The 18,107-nt window shown below is 33.8% G+C and overlaps 1 protein-coding gene across 1 annotated transcript; it reads left to right on the forward strand.

Moving 5' to 3' along the window:
• The first annotated feature begins 3,482 nt into the window (after nucleotides 1-3,482).
• On the forward strand, nucleotides 3,483-5,174 carry LOC147412168 (uncharacterized). The gene is made up of 6 exons (XM_086432595.1): nucleotides 3,483-3,561; nucleotides 3,618-3,706; nucleotides 3,807-4,188; nucleotides 4,250-4,629; nucleotides 4,713-4,992; nucleotides 5,086-5,174. The coding sequence occupies exons 1-6, from the start codon at nucleotides 3,483-3,485 to the stop codon at nucleotides 5,172-5,174; spliced, it is 1,299 nt and encodes a 432-aa protein (XP_086288721.1).
• Nucleotides 5,175-18,107: the final 12,933 nt, after the last annotated feature.

Genomic DNA, 18,107 nt, shown 5'->3' on the forward strand with positions numbered 1-18,107 from the left:
CACCATATTTATAAAAAAATATAATCATTCGAATATAAATGAATATAGTAAAAACAATAAAAATACAAGTTGAATGGGACAACTCGATATTCATGGTGAAGAGACAAAAAGTGATACCAACATTTAAACTTGTGGACACAATTTTCTCAATCCACCTCAAGATCAGAGCTTGGTTGATGAAGTCCTTGATCTTTGTCTTGAGTACTACTGATCGTACGTGCACTAAACCCTTCAACATCCAAACCAAATTTAAAGAATACTTAAAACGTTTTTTTTTAAGAATTAGATTGCATACCTTTTCCTTTGATCGTTATATTGCATTATAGACAACCTTTCTTGATTAGGTCCTTGAGATTAGGATATTCTTGGGAGTGACTCCCTGACCATTCAAGAGATGCGTTGACTTTCGACAATGTGTCAATGGGACACTTGCTCTGCTAGTTGGACAAGCTTGTGCTGATTGATATCATATGAGAATCCCGAGGATGACACGTGTCAGAATCTTATGATTTTTTTAACTCTCTACAAAACCCATTGGTGGAATCTGAGCTAATGTTCTATTTTGAGTGGGCCGAGTCAAACGGATCGTCCGAGTTTCATGACCAAACTCAAGAGTCGAGGGAACGAAGAATAGAGGATAAACGCAGTGTCAGCTTTGGTCGATTATCTGAGAAGTGAGGGTGCTGGGTGCAGCGGGAGAAGCGAAGGCCATTCTCGTATCTTCGAATTTACCACAAAAACTCTTCGATTTTACTGAAGGTATTTATTTAATCTTTCACATTATCACGTTTTGCCGATCTTCTCTCATAGGGTTTTCGATGTTTATTTAATGATCTCTATCTCATTTGGGTTCTTATTTCAGATCCTTGTTTGAAATGTTAATTGCTTAGTGTTTTTGTAATTCTCGATGTGATTTTGAGCTTCTGTAATCTGTTTAGTTTTCATTTGAAATTTCGTATTTGGTTAATTAGATCAGGATTTACGTTCAAAATGTTGGATTCCAGTGATAGAGATTTGATTTCTGAATTAGGGTTTGATTCGCTCTGTTTGTGATGTAAGAATTGACTTGTTATGTGAGGATTGGAATTGTGATCTATGATTTAGAACAAGAAATCTTTGATCCAGCAACTGGATTCTACATCAGTAACTTAAAAAAAAATAAACATTCTTCTTCAGTAGCTAGAGATTTTGTTTGATAAATGTTTGATTTCTACAAAATGTGAAAATCTAACGAAGATAATGTAAGTTATTTATCCACCCAAAAATGTGGCCGTAGCTTTAATCGACCAGTAGAGCTTTAACCCGTGAGGGATTGGTGTTTGAAGAGTTGGAAACTCCAGAATAAGCACGATTCATATTGTGAGTGGGTGATCGAGATTGGAGAGTGATTCAGAACCACTTTACTTTGATAAATGTGATTACCCCATCCCCCCATTGAAAAGACAAATGTGCTGCTTTCAGTCACAAAGTGACCATCGTTCTGGTCATTTCAATAAAGGTGACTATGGTTTTCCACTAAAGAGGTTCTCAGTGCTCCCCATTTTGACAAAATTAAGGGGGTTACTGTAATCGCTTCCCTTGTTAGATGAAATATGAAGCATGTACTTATTGTAACGAAAAATATATGTGAGTGTTCTTCTCCAAGTAGCAGAATTCTTCTACCTAGAATGAATTTCTAATTTTTGACGATTTTCCCAATCACAACATTGTACCACTTCTTGGGGATTCTGGTAACTAAGTATGTGTTTGGATTAGCTCTAAAATAGTAAAATGAGCTTCCAACTCCAGTGGTGAGCTGGAAGCTCGTTTCTTTGGAGTTGCCTCATGGGTGCTCCAAGCTCCAGCTCAGCTCTCAGCTCTCAGCTCTTGCGGGACCTATTATTACCTAAATTTTCTTTTCCCCTTCTCGGTGCTGGTTCCCAAAAACATAGCACTTCTCCAGCTCTTTCTAAGAGTACTTCATCTTCAACTCTTTCTTGGAGCTGACCCAGACAGACCCTAAGGTCCTTTTTGGAAAGATTCTAGATTCTTTTGTAGATTATATTGATCTCTGAGTTGATTTGAAATTTGTGGAAATTATTCTGAAATGGGTGTTTTCTGATGCAAGGCTGAGAAGCCTGTGGTGGTGTTAAACTGATGTTTGGATAATTAAATGTATCCATTTTTTTTTATAAAAAAAAAATTCTGTGGTCAGAGTTGATTTAGGGAGTCCATGGCGTCGAAGTTGCATTCAATTGCAATCCAACGCAGTTCAAGCCTCACAATTTTTATATGTCTATTGGAACACTGGTAGAGAAGTTTTTTCCTCTAGGTCCGTTTATGTTTCTTGGGGCATTATAGGTTTCTTGATTTGTTATGCTCTAGTTATTATGCTCCTCCATAGACTGATTCCAGGGTCATCTTCTAATTTTTTTAGTCCCTTCTATTTGTAACTGAACATTTACTATAATTTATAGTATTTTTTCAAATTTTCATTTTTAATTAATGTGATGTGCAATTCTGCATGTTTGAGCAAACTACTTGCTTCTTATATGTCTATTGGAACACTGGTAGAGAAGTTTTTTCCTCTGAGGCCGTTTATGTTTCTTGGGGCATTATAGGTTTCTTGATTTGTTATGCTCTAGTTATTATGCTCCTCCATAGACTGATTCCAGGGTCATCTTCTAATTTTTTTAGTCCCTTCTATTTGTAACTGAACATTTACTATAATTTATAGTTATTTTTTCAAATTTTCATTTTTAATTAATGTGATGTACTGCCGCGAGTAAGGTTAGTAACAATATGTAATTATGTATAATTTAGTGAGTTAAGGAGATAGTGAAATTATGTGTTTTAAGATATTCATTCAGGCAAGTGAATGGCAGTTGTTTGTAACTAATAGAGGGAATGGGTGATTGCGAGGGCAGACAGGCCATTACTGGAGAGAGAAAACAAGGACACTCGCTTTCACAATGATCACATGACTGGAGTGGAGACCCGTATGTAACACTCATAGTAGAGGCAACCCTATCTTGGATGGCTGGTGAGCCAATATTCTTTTTTTAGTGAACACTCTGACAGCTGGTATAGGTGTCAATCATAGATGAGTCCTCTGACCACTATAGCAGATCGGAATCTCCTCATCATGTGTGTGTGTGAGTGGGGGGGATGTGTGCGTGTGCGTGTGTGTGTGTGATATATTTATTAAATCAATTGATCTACCCTTTTACCTTTTTGGAAAACTACATAAACTTTTAATGTTTAACTTAATCAGGTGGCACACTACTAACATATTTTCATTATGGGTCCGTTTATTCTTATTCCCTCTTTTCACACCCAACTTCATAGTAATATACACCACCCTAGACTTTTATTGACCCATTTGACCCTTAAAAATGCTTTGTTCATCCCATGACAATAAAAACACTAGGTTGTCAATCATGTTCTTTGTTTGGATTGCTTCTTTAATGAGTGATTGCTTGATAACTTTTAAGTGTGTTATCATGAATTTCTGCTTCATGTGCAAATGCAGCTGGGATAAGTATATGCATATGGATGAAGAGATGGAAGAAGTTGTTGCTTGTTTACGACAAAGGAGTTCACATGGATTTTTCATTTTTTAAAAGTTCTTTGTATAGCTCTTGCCACTATTCTTCTGTACCCATTCACTTCTAGTAGGGAGAGGATGGGCATCTGCTGGCGTACTCGAATAGTGCACTCCAGTGCGGTATGTAGGCGTCTTTACCTTCCATATTACAAATGGATAGTGTATCAATCCATGTTTAGACATTGTTTATTGCTATCTTTATTCTCCTTTATGTTTGTAGTTAGATGTGAATTTTTTCTTAGATCTTCCTACTTGTATATGTTGTGTTCCCTTGCTTAAATGTTGCCACGGTGTGGGAAAAGGTCATCTTGGTTCATATTATTCAAACAACTTTAAGCAGAATCGTGCTAGAAATCCACCAATGGGTGGAACATATCCTCAGCAAGGCTACCTCCCTCCCCAGGCCCCGACGAGTTGGGGCCCACCTGGGCCTCCTCCAGTGCAGCAACTGGGCTACGGCTACATAGAGCCAGGAGCATATCCTTCACCGCCACCTCAGTATGACACGTCCCAACCAACTTACGCTGGCTATCCTCCACAGCCCATCTCCTCTGGATGGGATCAAATACCTGTCCCACCAAGCCAGCAATCCACACAGGGCAGTGGACGGGGGTTCTTCAACTCAAGATGACACCACTGGTTACAATTACCATCAAGCACCAGCTTCTAATTACAATCAGCAGCAGGGGTCCCATGGGGCACCTAATTACTCACAACCACCACTATCTGGGCAGCAGCAAGGCGGCTATCTTCAGTCGGGATATGATCAGCTGCAAGGCTATAATTCAACACCCAGTTATGGGACCGGTGGGGTTAATTCCACCCAAGATATCTCCCCTCAAGGGTGGCCTATCCAAGTGCCACCTGCTCAGCCTCCACCCGCAATGCAAGGTTATACTGGTCAGCAACCTAACACCACCCCCACAAGCTATCCCTCTCAAGGACCAGTACCACCTACTCAGTCAGGTTATCCCTCAACTTCACCACCACCGGGTTATGGAAGTCAACAGCCAACTGGGACTAGCTACGTGCAGTCGTCACCAGTAGCCCAGCATAATTATGGGCCGCCACAAGTTTAGAAGCCTCCTTCTCAGGCAGTTTACGGGCAGACCCCACCATCTAATAGCCAAGGAGGCTATATTCAGGGGGCTGCTGTGCAACCGGGGTATTCACATTCTCAGCACCAATCTGCACAACCTGCTTTGGGGTCAGTGGCTCCTCAGCAAGGTATGTTCAGCAGCCTTATGGTGTACCACCTACAGCCCAACCAGGTTACGGGCAGCAGCAGCAGCCCTATGGCAAGTCTTATGATGGTGGTTACTCACAGCCTCTTGTGCATTCAAGTGACCGCACAGTGGGTGGCAATGTACGTGGGACCATTGATGCAGTAGCACCAGGTACCCAGTCTGTTCAGCAGAAGGGAGTTTCCAAGGCCTCACCTCCAAGTTAGAGGTTATAAGGTAAGTGGATTGTTGTTTTGTCCGACTGTTTGAACTTGACTTGGTTGACTGCTACTACTTGTTCTGAATGTCTTTTTTTTCTCCTTTTTTCTTTTTGTCGATCTAAGATGCTTTTAAATATGTTGTAAAGTGATTGGTATTAGGAACAATGTTGCTTAAATCGGAACCACTATCTTTCCTTCATGCATCAATTTTATCATTTCATTCAAGATATACACCCGTCCCCCCTCCGTCGTGCATTTTCTCCAATCAAAGGTCTCTGATGCTGTATCTCTCCATTGCTGCTTGAAGGGTTAAAAAATGAATAATTTAGTTAAAGACTTTGCATGATTTTGCCAACTCATGGAACTGAAATGCATCAAAACCGCTATTTCCAGAGCCAGTGATGACAATTACCATTCACTATTAAAATTGACACCCCTCCCCCCCACCACCACCCACACACACGCCTGCGCACACAAATTTATTTACTTCATTCTTTACTTATTATTCTGATTTTACGTCGAACTTGACAGCACTCTTAGGATCTGGGAGTGATTCAGCTTTTGAGTTTAAAATGTCCCCGCTTGTTACTGATCACAAACCCTTTCTCTATAAATTTTTTTTTTTTATTTTTAGTAAAATGATAATCTGACGCACTTCTTTTCAGCGTCCCTGACGTGGCAGTTACATAACCATATCTACGGTTCTGTGATGGAGTGTCAGGTTATCACGATACTCTTATTGATAAGGTGGACCGTTGGGATATTAATGTGCATTTTAAATGAACGTAAAATATGAAGTCTTTAGCCAAGTGGAAAATGTTTCTTTTATTTTTATTTTTATATGTTTTTTAATCCAATCTAAATCATAAAGCTTAGTGGCTGAGGTGTTATTTGAGGCAACATTGCAGTCTGTGTTCTTAAGGTGTTGATTGATTCAGCTTCTTAAATCTGCTGTCAGCTTCTACTGTCAGAATCTGCTGTCAAAAGCTAAAACATTGAAAAATATGTTTGATAGAGCTTTGTAAAAGTATTGTGATGTTGACCAGAATCTGGTAATTACTGTTTGATACAGCTTCAAGAATCTGCTGTATTAAAGGTAAAATGACAAGAATACTCATAAGGTTGTTAGTGCACTCAGAATGTATTAAAAATTATCATAATATCCCTATAAATTATCATAATACCCTTATAAATATATAATTACATAAATATATAAAAATAATAAAATTATATAAAAAATTAAAAAAATAATTGTATTAATTTTAAAATTTTTGTAATTCTAAAAAAAAATATAAATTTTTTATAATTTTATAGAAATTTCGGTAGCATCTCCTCTTAAAAATAAACATATAAAATTTTCCTGATAAACAAAATATCTACATAATACACAATTCATAAACAAAATATCTACATAATACACAATTCAACATAATGTACACAAACGCATCAAAAATTACTAAAATACCCCCTATAAATATATAATTATTATATAAATATAGATAAATATAATAAAAATTTATAAAATTTTGATAGCATCTCCTCTTAAAATTGAACATATGAAATTTTTCTTATAAACAAGATACATGCATAGTATGCAATCCAAATTTCACATTTTACATAACACATTCACATTACATCATATATACACAACACATCCACAACCACCACATTTAGATTCTGACATCATTTAAACATAATAATCATAGTTAATATAATAAGTAAAATTGAAATAATAAAAAAAACATGAAAAATATACATCCAACAAATGCATACAAAAGATATTTTTCATTCTTCTTATTTAACTCCGTTACTTTATCTTGATGAACATTATCATTGATAATGTCAATTTCATCTACCCAAAGAAAAGATCCTGTATGTCTCTATAAAGTAAAATAACACATGAATTAATATCAATGTCACCAAATATAAATATGCACCCAACATTAATATCAATACCTATTACCTGTCAAGATGGATACCTATAAAATATCATCCCATAATTTTCTTTTGTTTTAGTTGTGACTAATGTCATCACTCGACCACATGAACAACATGGTGGATACGTATAATTTGCCGTCAATGTTATTCATCATACACAAAGACAATAAATAATAAGCATAGAATCTTCGAAATATACTTAAAAACACTTGAGTCGATATTCCAACATCGTTTAACAGTATTTATAATTACAATACAAAATAAAAATAACAGAATATGAAAATGTATCAATGATTACCAGTAAAAATGATATCAGCTATTAAATCCCTATGTATTTTCATTATTTGTTAACTCTGACGACCTACTAATAGGGGAACTGGATACTCTTAATTAGTGATGCCCTCTTCTTCCACTTCCGTTGACCCTTCTTCTTCGAATCGAGCAAATTCTTCATCGACGATAGCATGTTTTCTGATAAAATTGTGCAATGCCATGCATGCAACAACAATATTTCGTTGTTTGTCCAAATTATATGAACGCATCAACTTCAAGATTGGTCATTTTGCTTTCAAAACCCCAAAGATTCGTTCAATCACGTTCCGAAGTGAAAATGTAAATGATTGAATAGTTCATTTCGATCATTTGCCCGTGATCTCCTATAGTCTTGTAGATGGTATCGACCACCTCGATAAGGTGCGAAATAACTATCCATGAGTGGGTACCCAGTATCTATCAAATAATATTTACATATTATCTAAAAAAATATATTAATTTCTAAGATTGAATATAAACAGATATATTTGAAAAACTTTTAAATACAGACCTGTTGGAGGATATGGAAAATTTAAACTAGGAGTATTCAATGTGTCAAGGAAGACACGTGAATCATTAGTCGACCTTTCTCAACCAACCACCACATGAATGAACATGTCAAACGAACATGTTGTCATTACATTTTGTGTGAGTCCCTTATGTCTTGGATATCGTATTTGTTCCGCTATTGGTACAAATGCACTAATATGCGTTCCGTCTATCGCTCCAATACAATCCTACAAATTTTTAAGGTATATTAATATATAAATATTAATGAAACAAGTATTTTTCAAATATATATATATATATATATTATATATATATATATATATATATATATATAATATGGTAAAAAACGGTAAAAAAACGAGTATTGTTATGGATGTGCGAAGAGACTTCATTGAGGTCGGAAGGTACAATTAAGGACATTGATAAGTTCACCATAGTCAAAAGAACTTTGTTGAAATACTTACTAACCGATTGAACTGAGTGATCAAAACTATTTGCAACTAATTTTTGTCCTTGATTATGTCCTATTATCAATAAAAACATCGCTAGTTGTTCTTCAATAGTAATGTAGCGTTTCATCTTTAGTAGACCTTGAACTTCCAAAATATTACACAGATTCAGAAATACGTGTCGTTCCATTCTAAATAATGAATGACACGTCGCACGATTATCATCCAGTGTTTCCCGTACAAAATCAATCCCTTTAACTGACTATTATTATGTAGCTCCCTATATAAGAAATTCTCGCAATAAAATAAGGAACCTAGGACGCCTCCTGTAGTGATCGTACTTCAAACACTTGAGTCGACAGTATTGGTGGAATCATCATTTGAATCGATGGTATTAACCGTATCAGTTGAATCGATAGTATTCGTGGTATCAACATCTGAATCCATGACCTGCTTATGAATCCATATTAGTAGTATATATCTATCTAACATCAAATAAAATATCTATCTAACAGAAAATATAATATTCACAATATCAATCCAACAGTCAAAAATAACCAATGTATATTGCACTCTATAGGTGCATCATAAAATCCACAAAAATATTGTAGTAACATATAAAACATGTTTAAAAATCTTTTTTAGCCATAAAATCAAACATCTCGCCCTCCAACCACTCAAGACGAATATCTGCTGATCGTAATGCACAAAAAATCTCTCTGAATTGTTTGTTCTTCATAAATATCTTCACCGCATAACGATAGAGAGCACTATTGGTGGGTACATTTGGTAGTTGGTCTAAGAGCTCGATCGACTCTTGAATACTGTATTTTTTAAATAGAGTGGGATTGGCAGAAATGGATATCTGATTGTGAACTGCATCTGCGAGCTTCTCCAATGACTGGTCAATTCGTATAGCAGTAGTCATCTTCTGCCTACGACCTTGAGGTGGTAGAGTATCTCCACTTCTACGTCGAATGTGGACTGTGGGTGAGGGTACAATAGGAGTAGCATCATCCTCAAACTCATCAGCATCATCAGGAGTAAAGTCTAGAGGTGTCTGAGACTTTGGATGCTGGGTCGACATGACATCATCTAGATCATCCTCATCAAGATTCTCATCCTGAGGTACTGATGCAGATGGCATTGTACCAAATGCAGGTGACTACATCCGGTTACCAGTGACATATGTGCCTCCAAAGATGAAATCCAATTGTTTCGCAAACTTCAGAGGTTGCTTTCGAAATATTGCATTTTTTTTTTGATGATGCTATAAAAAATAAAAAACCTTATTTTACATAAAGAGACAAAAATCTTAAAATAAATAAAATGACAAATTAACAAGAAATGTACCTCTAACCACCCATCCCACCACTCATCATTTGCATCTAATATGACATTATCAACATCATAAGAGACGTCAGTATTCGTGCAAATCCTATTCCAACGTCCTCAAATGCCTTTTTGTCTATCCCATTTGTTCTTCATTTGCCCTCTATCGTAATAAACATTAGTTCTTTTATTAAACTCATTAACCAAGAAATCATAACTGGTCTTGTCAAGCACTTTATACGGTCTCTTCCCCTTCTTAACTAATTCATAGCAGATCTCGACCTAAACTTCATGTTGTTTGGGTGTCCAATCTGCTTTTGCATTCTTTGAATTGTTATCTTCCATATGTCAATGGTAATAACAAGAGACGACGGTAGAACGGAATATTAAATGGTCTATTTCAATTAATCATGTAAATTATTTGATTACTTACACCATCTCAACCTACAATTTTTGCACAGTGTATAATCAAAGAGAGAAATCAGGAGGCATTGTCAGGTTATCATATAGATAGTCGGAAGAACGCACAATTCTCAGTCCCATGCTGAGGGAGTCATGTGTTCTCAATCTTTGACTGTACAAAATATAATAATTGTTGTATGTGTGTGTGTGTGTGTGTGTGTGTGTGTCTCAGTCTCACGGTTGTCATTGACTTGGACTATATTTTACACTTGAAAAAATAAATGTAAATGGAAAAAAACCTAGGACTGCTCATTTCAATTACTATTGAATTAGAACCAACTCTCATGTTTTGAACTAACAATCAACAGATGAGACTGAAAAGTCACCAGTTATTTACATGTAACTAACTAAAATTTAAATTTTATCGAGGCCAATTCATAAAGAGATACAAGTTACTTTCATGCATTTAAACAAAGTAATTGCTTACTCAATTGAATATCGTTTTTAAAAATGACTTACGCTAGAGGGCCATACTTTTATTCAAATATAAAAGTTTTCATATTCACCTACAAGTACATAATCACAATGATAATTTCATTACTATTGAAATCATGTTGAAAGAAGTATTAAAATAGTTGTGCAAGGCATAGATGTTGCAAAGCTTAATATTTGAGATAAGACATATATGATGATGACGACAAATAGGGGATGCAACTACTCATGTGAAAGAAGGGATAGCATTCCACTCAAATATAACTATTTATTTATTTATTTATTATTATGGTGAGGATTTACCTCTTCAAAATTGTACATATTCAAAGTACACCAATTAATGTAATCATTGTACCCATTCAAAGTTTTCCATTAAAGGAATCAACACCAATTAATGTAATCATTGTACCCATTCAAAGTTTTCCATTAAAGGAATCATTGTACCTATTAAAAAAATACCTTATTAAAGTAATCGTCCACTTGAGTGCAATTTTTCAAAGCTTTTTGGATCACAACTTTTTTAAAGGTAATTATTGCAACTCTTCAATATGGTACACAACATTTCAAACAAAAAATGTCACTTTCAAATTATTATACATCTTACAATCTCCTACTAGATTGTAATATAGAAACATAATCATACTGATATTATTATGCATATGAAAAGGTATCTTTCAATTTAAACCTTTAGTTAGTGTAAAGATGTCAAAGTTATAATGAATATAATGGTGGCCTAAGCTTAAACTAAGGTTTCTTAATGTCAAAATTGGAAACATCACACACATTATAATATTTAGTTCCAATAAGAAGTTCATATCAATTTTAGTACTATTATGACCTTGTACTACATCCCAGTTTCATGATTATTTTCAAGAATAAACCCCGAGTTCTTGTTAGAAGTGGCACCACTTCAATGTTCATATAAATGAAGTTTCTAAATATATTTCTACTTTAAACTTTATTTGCTAGAAGAAATATACAAGTTTACTGTGTTAAAAGAATATGAATTGAGACAATGAGAGTGCAACAATTGGATTTCAATTGGATTGAGATAGTGACTAATAAAATTGAATTAGGGGGCATGATTTGTTTAACAAACACCAAATCTTGGGGATTAGGCTTTGATGATGATGATTATCCTTAAAATATAATCGAAGATAATAAATTGAGAATGAATAAAAATAAAAATAAAATAATTATTAGAATATTAAAAATAGAAGGAAAAAATTATTTGCCGATGAATTATAAAAAGATACGAAACTCGAAGAACATTAAAATAAATAAAACCAAGTTATTTTTCCAAATTGGAAAATTCTAAGTTATTTTTACAAATTCATTTTATAAACAGAAAAATTCCAAATCGAAAAATTCCAAGTTCTTTTTACAAATTCAAAGAAAAAATATACAAAACAAGCAATAATTCAAACAACAAAACAAGTAACAATTAAAATCAACAACAATTATTCACAAAAATTTCTAACAAAAAAATTTCTTTCAAAAAATTATTTATATTATTTTATTTTAATAAAAATCAACCAAAAATTAGAACCCTAACAGAAAATTTTCTGTTAATCTAACCTGAAATATGCAATTTCGTCAACAATCACACAAATTGAAATCAATGAGAGAGAGAGAGAGAGAGCTCACAGAGATTGGAAAAGGCGTTAATCGAAGAAATGGGTCAAAGGAGGGATTGATTTCGATCTGACTTCGAATCGTCGTCGTCAATGCCGTCGGATTCAATAGGGTTGTTAATGGCGTCGATTTTCGTCTGTGTCTTGATCGGGATTGGGTTCAAAGATGAATGGTGTCGATCGACGGTGGGTTTTCAAGCCTGTGGGTTTCGTTTGATCGAAGCTAACGTCGTCGTCGATGGGTTTCGTTTGAATAAAGATACCGTCGTCAAATGGTTAAATCGGTGCTTCGGTAGTCGTTGTCGTCAATGAGATCAGTCGGCTGTAGAAATCGAAGGGTGAAGTGTGAACGAGATTATAATCACGGACAATGATGGAAATTTTAAAAAAGTCGAAGGGCATAACAGTCATTTCACATCAATACGTTTTAACGCTGTTGCGCGAAACTTCTCCCATCCACTTTTTAAAATAGTGGTAAAAAGTGAAATTTTACGTTAAAAATTTCAAAACGCTGCGTTTTGACGTTTTATCAAATACGGAAAAAAAAAATAAAATGCCACGTTTTAACGCAAACGCCAATAAAATTGCATTTAAAAGCGCAATCAATCGCCCCTAAATCAATGAAAATCTTTGGTGCATGTAAATCTTTTGTAATAATAAGAAGAAAATGAGGAATCTTAAGTCTCGTACCTAATAATATCATCCGATGTACTTTTTATAATACAATACCATCTCCTTGATATGATGATCTCAGCAAGATTACAATATTTACCACGTGGCATATTCTTATGTGTAAGTAGATCTTCTTTGAAGATTCATACCCTTTGATTGTAAAGGCTGCAATCATCTTGCACTGCAAATACTTTTTCCATCATCATTGAAAGGGCCCCACATACCTTACTAGAAACAACTTTTGGATGGTTTTTTTTTTTTATACATGGAAGAGATAATACTTGAAACATTGTAAGTTAATTAGTAGAGAGTTATTAATGATTAACCCTCCTAAGTACAATAGGGTTAAAGAAAATCAACTATGATTCGATCTCCTTTTAACCTTCAAGTATGGATTTTTAGGTATAAAAATCAAAAGTTTCATCTTTATATTTTACAAGACAAGATTAAATAGACTAAAAATACATTACCAGAGGTTAACCGTTTGATGAAGAAATTAAAATAAAGGGGATTTTGGTCTTTGGCTAGAGGTTGAATATGAGGCTATTTAGGACATTTATGTCAGTCTCTCATAGATGACCTCGATAATGGGAGATTTCATCAGTTTCATAATGTTTTAAAAACAAAGTTGATAGTGATCATATCGAAATTTTGCTCAAATGCTTCGTTTGTGACCAATTTGTATTTACTAAATGATTTTTAAATGTATAAAAATAAGATATCAAATAAAAGAAAAGCAAACAAGAAAAAAAAAAGAGAATTATGAACATTTTGTAAATCAATGAAAAAAAAAGATTAAAGATTTTTTGAAAATATTTTATTTTACTTTTTATTTTTAGAGGTTTTCAACTTCTTTTCTTAAAAAAATACGAATAAAAATAATTTTTAATAATAATAATATTTTTATTTTTATTTTTCAAGAATTGGTTCATGAGACCTTGTGGTTCATTTTGTTGGACCATTGAATGAAAACCAATAGTTATTATTTATAAGAGTAATGATTTTCTGACTCCCGCCTGACATATTCAAAATATTCTCCTGATGTGGCATGTGATAGAATCATATATCTTTTTCTTCGGGATACACATCTGCAAATCCCCATAAATATGTGCAATTATGTATCTCGATGCATAAAATCTATTGTTTTGGCAAATACTACCTAGAGAGTATTTTGAGTATATCACATGGGGGAGTCCGATTATCACGATTCTATTTATAAAATACATGGCACATGCCACGTCAATTGAATGTATTTGAGGTTTTGTTTTTGTTCACTCTTTCAAAATAGACCAAACCACCATTTATTTATGAGTCGTGATAAAACGATTCCCGCACGTGGCATACTCAAAATACTCACATGACGTGGGGTGTGCCAGAACCATAGATTTTATGTCTCGAGATACACAATTGTACTTTCTAAAACTTTGTGCAGTTGTGTATCACGATGAAAGAAAATCTATGATTCTGACACAACCCACGTCAGATGAGTATGTCACGTGGTAGAGTCATTTTATCACCATTCTTTATTTATTAATAAAGAATAGTTCTGTGCAGTTGAATATCTCGATGAAAGAAAATCTATGATTCTAGCACAACCCATGTCAAATGAGTATTTTGAGTATACCACGTGGGAGAGTCATTTTATCGCCGTTCTTTATTTATTAATAAAGAATAGTTTACAATTCGAATGCAAATCAATGTTGATGGTTTGTCATTAACATGAAACCATCTATTGTGTATAATATGACATAAATGATGAAATTCCTCTCTCTTTCTCTCTCTCACACACACACACACACATTAAAAGCAAAAAGATTATATATTGTTTTATTGGGCAACCTTTCAAAAACATGTGGGGTCATATTCATCATCATTCATGTTTCAAAACCAATGATGGGTTCTTTAGGATCGCTTAAAAAGGATCTTGAAGTAGGAAAAGAGATTGTAATTGACCAGAACAATGATCTCATTATTCTTAAACAAATAAAATCTTCATTTTTAAAATTCTTAAAAAAATAAATGAAAAATCTTCATGTCTGGTGAGACAATGGATTGATACTTGTCTTTTCAGGATACGCGGAATAATAATATTCTTAGATTTTTTCTTCCATGTTATTTTCTTTTTCTTATTGTTAATTTCTGGGAGACAAACCAATCTTTCCTTCAATCTTAGATCCTATATGTATATAAATAAATATTTTCATGTCTATGCATGTTAGGGACGTATATAGATGCACCATATAAAAAGGTGGTTAGATACATTGAAGCCATCACCCATGAAAAATGTGGTGGAAGATAAGAATCACAAGGTAATAAAAACGAAATAAAAGAACATAGCCACATTAATTTGACATTTCTACATCCACGTATAAGACAAGAACAATACACTTTGATCGCACGGCAAATCATTTGTCATGAAAAATCCTTATTTTCTCATGTTTGATAACTAAATAAATTGAAAAGGACGGAGAAAAGAATTTCCTTCACAATTGAAGGAAAATCTTTTCTTACCTTCCCCCTTAGGAAAACGATTTTTCATGGAATTGTTACTGACTTGTTCTAGCGGTGTAGTGATTGTAATTTATATGTTAGATGTTCTTGACTTGTACCGGTGTAGCTTGTTATAATAAGAGTTCAACTTACCTTATTTAGTAAGATTTCATCTTTACTAAGCGTCCTTGGGCTCACCTTGTGGAATTGAACCCGATGATTTAGGGTTATAAAGGAAAATTTCTACGAATTTAAAAAAAAAATTCACTGTTGAAATTTAATTTCAAGTTTTGGAGTAATGTGAAAGTTTAGAGGTCATCCATTTTCAAAATCTTGGATCAACCTCAGAAAGAATTTTCTTCACACGCATACTTCCCCCCTGTCCATCGGAAAACGATTTGTGACAAAATTGTTGCTAACTTATTGTAATGGTGTCGTCTGTTGGTTATAATTTACACGTTAGATTTTGCTGACTTGTTGTAGCGATGTGACTTGTCGATTGTTGTTATAATGAGAGTCCGACTAAACTTACTAAGTTAGTAAGATTTCACCTTTATTAAAGGTCTTGGGACTCACCTTGTGTCATTTAAAAATATGATCCGGTGCTTCAGGGTTTTAAAGGACAAAATTCTATAAACTTTCAACAAAAAAAAAAATCCAATGTTTTTTAACTGTCGAAATTTAATTTTAAGTTTAGGAGTTATGTGGAAGTTTAGTAGTTATCTATTTTCAAAATCTTGGATCAAGCTCAAAACAAATTGTTTTTTGGAGTTTTTTTTTTTTATCTGAGATTTTCGTGGAAACTTCAAAGCTTGTGGTGTTGGATTGCTGATGTGGTAATCCATTTGAGCAAAAGGGTTATGTGGAAGTTTAGTAGTTGCTTATTTTCAAAATCTTGGATCAAGCTCAAAACAAATTGTTTTTAGGAGTTTTTTTTTATATCTGAGATTTTCGTGGAAACTTCAAAGATTGTGGTGTTGGATTGGTGATGTGGTAATCCATTTGAGCAAAAGGGTTATGTGGAAGTTTAGTAGTTGCTTATTTTCAAAATCTTGGATCAAGCTCAAAACAAATTGTTTTTTGGAGTTTTTTTTTTATATCTGAGATTTTCGTGGAAACTTCAAAGATTGTGGTGTTGGATTGGTGATGTGGTAATCCATTTGAGCAAAAGGGCCTTAGTAAGGCTGAAAATCTTACTAAGTTAGTAAGAAAAAGGGTTTCACTTATAATAATTGAGTCTGCCTAGCCTTGCTAAGTTGGTAAGGATTTTCACCCTTACTAAGGGTCCTTGGATTCACTTTGTGACTTTGAAAAAAAAACATGATCTTCATGATTGTGGAGGACAAAATTCTATGTACTTTGAAAAATCAATTCAAGAAAACTTAATTTTCTCCCTTGAACTTTAATTTTAAAATTTTGACTTAAGTGAAAGTTCGGTAGCTGTCCATTTTTAAAACCTTGGATAAAACCTAAAAGAAAAAGAAAAATTGCAATTTCTTTTTCTAGATCTTCATTTTTTGATGTAATACTTTTGATGAAATCAAGGAACCTTTAGTAATATTTAAAATCTTACCAAGTTAGTAAGGATCATTTGACTCAAATGGATTATCATATTGGCAATCCAACACCTTTCATGGAAAAAATCATATCCCAATTTTTTTTTTCAAAAAAACAATTTATTTTGGGCTTGATCAAGGGTTTTGAAAATGGATGAGTATGGAACTCCCAAATCTAAATAATTTTTCGCAAAATTTTCTATCTGTACTCAAACAGTGGAAAATGATTTGCTATGCAATATTTTCCCTGTAATCAAACATGCCGTTAGTGTTAAAAAGAAATTACATGCAGCCCTGGAATTTTCCTTATACGTCAAAGACCTCCGGTGCTGAAATACCTTTGCTATCCTATTTTGATTTTACTCTCCTGTAATCCTAAAACAAGTTACATAAGGTCATTATAATTTGTATCTCAAATACGAATCTACCATTGACGATGAGATTGTCAGTAATGATAAATGGTATGTGATACATATACATAGTGAAAACTTGTGGATGAGAGTATATGATGATGACAATAATGTCCCTAACCCGTGGACAGTTGTTCATGAATAATGTTGTTGGTGATGATGATGGGCTATAATGATATTATTGTTATCGCCATCCATTCTCATTCGACGTCCATTATAAATTTTGTATTCTATCATAGAATCAGAGCCATTGATATTTAAATATCGGAGCTTGAGACTTTACATTTATACATGCGTGCATGCATTTGTAGATACAAATACACAATCTTATATAAATAAGTCATTTTTTATCCAATCGTAAGATGAGGTGTTTTTTCCTTATGTAGATTTTTTTTTTAAAACTCAAAGGTTGATAGATTGTGATAAAATCTTAAGAACCCATTAATTATGTCTATAAGCCTAAAAAAAACCCTAGAAAAGTTGGAATCTGTGGCTTGGATGGCAGATCTTCATAAAGCTTCTCTTTTGTCTTAATTTTGTTAGAAAATCAGAACTAATCATGTAAGTTGGTATTGTTTGTCAGTTCATCTGAACTTAACTACTCTTAGATATCTTGTCAATTTCCTGTTTGTGCTCTCCAAGTCTGATTTAGATTTCAAGAAATATTTTAGAGTTGATTAATCAAGGATTTGATAAGTCATAGATTGGGAGTGGCATCTGTTGAGAAAACCCAACCACTAATATAAAGAAAGAAAATAAAGAGAAGGAATATATGAAGAGAGAAAACAAATCTTGTGAGATTTAAAAGTAATAATAGAAATGAGAAACATAAACACCCATCTCCTCAACCACCATATTTGATGTAGATCTCATGGAAATT

Source organism: Akebia trifoliata, chromosome 1 (assembly GCF_017979445.1).
Source record: "Akebia trifoliata isolate Shusen 1 chromosome 1, ASM1797944v1, whole genome shotgun sequence".
Taxonomy (NCBI): Eukaryota; Viridiplantae; Streptophyta; class Magnoliopsida; order Ranunculales; family Lardizabalaceae; genus Akebia; species Akebia trifoliata.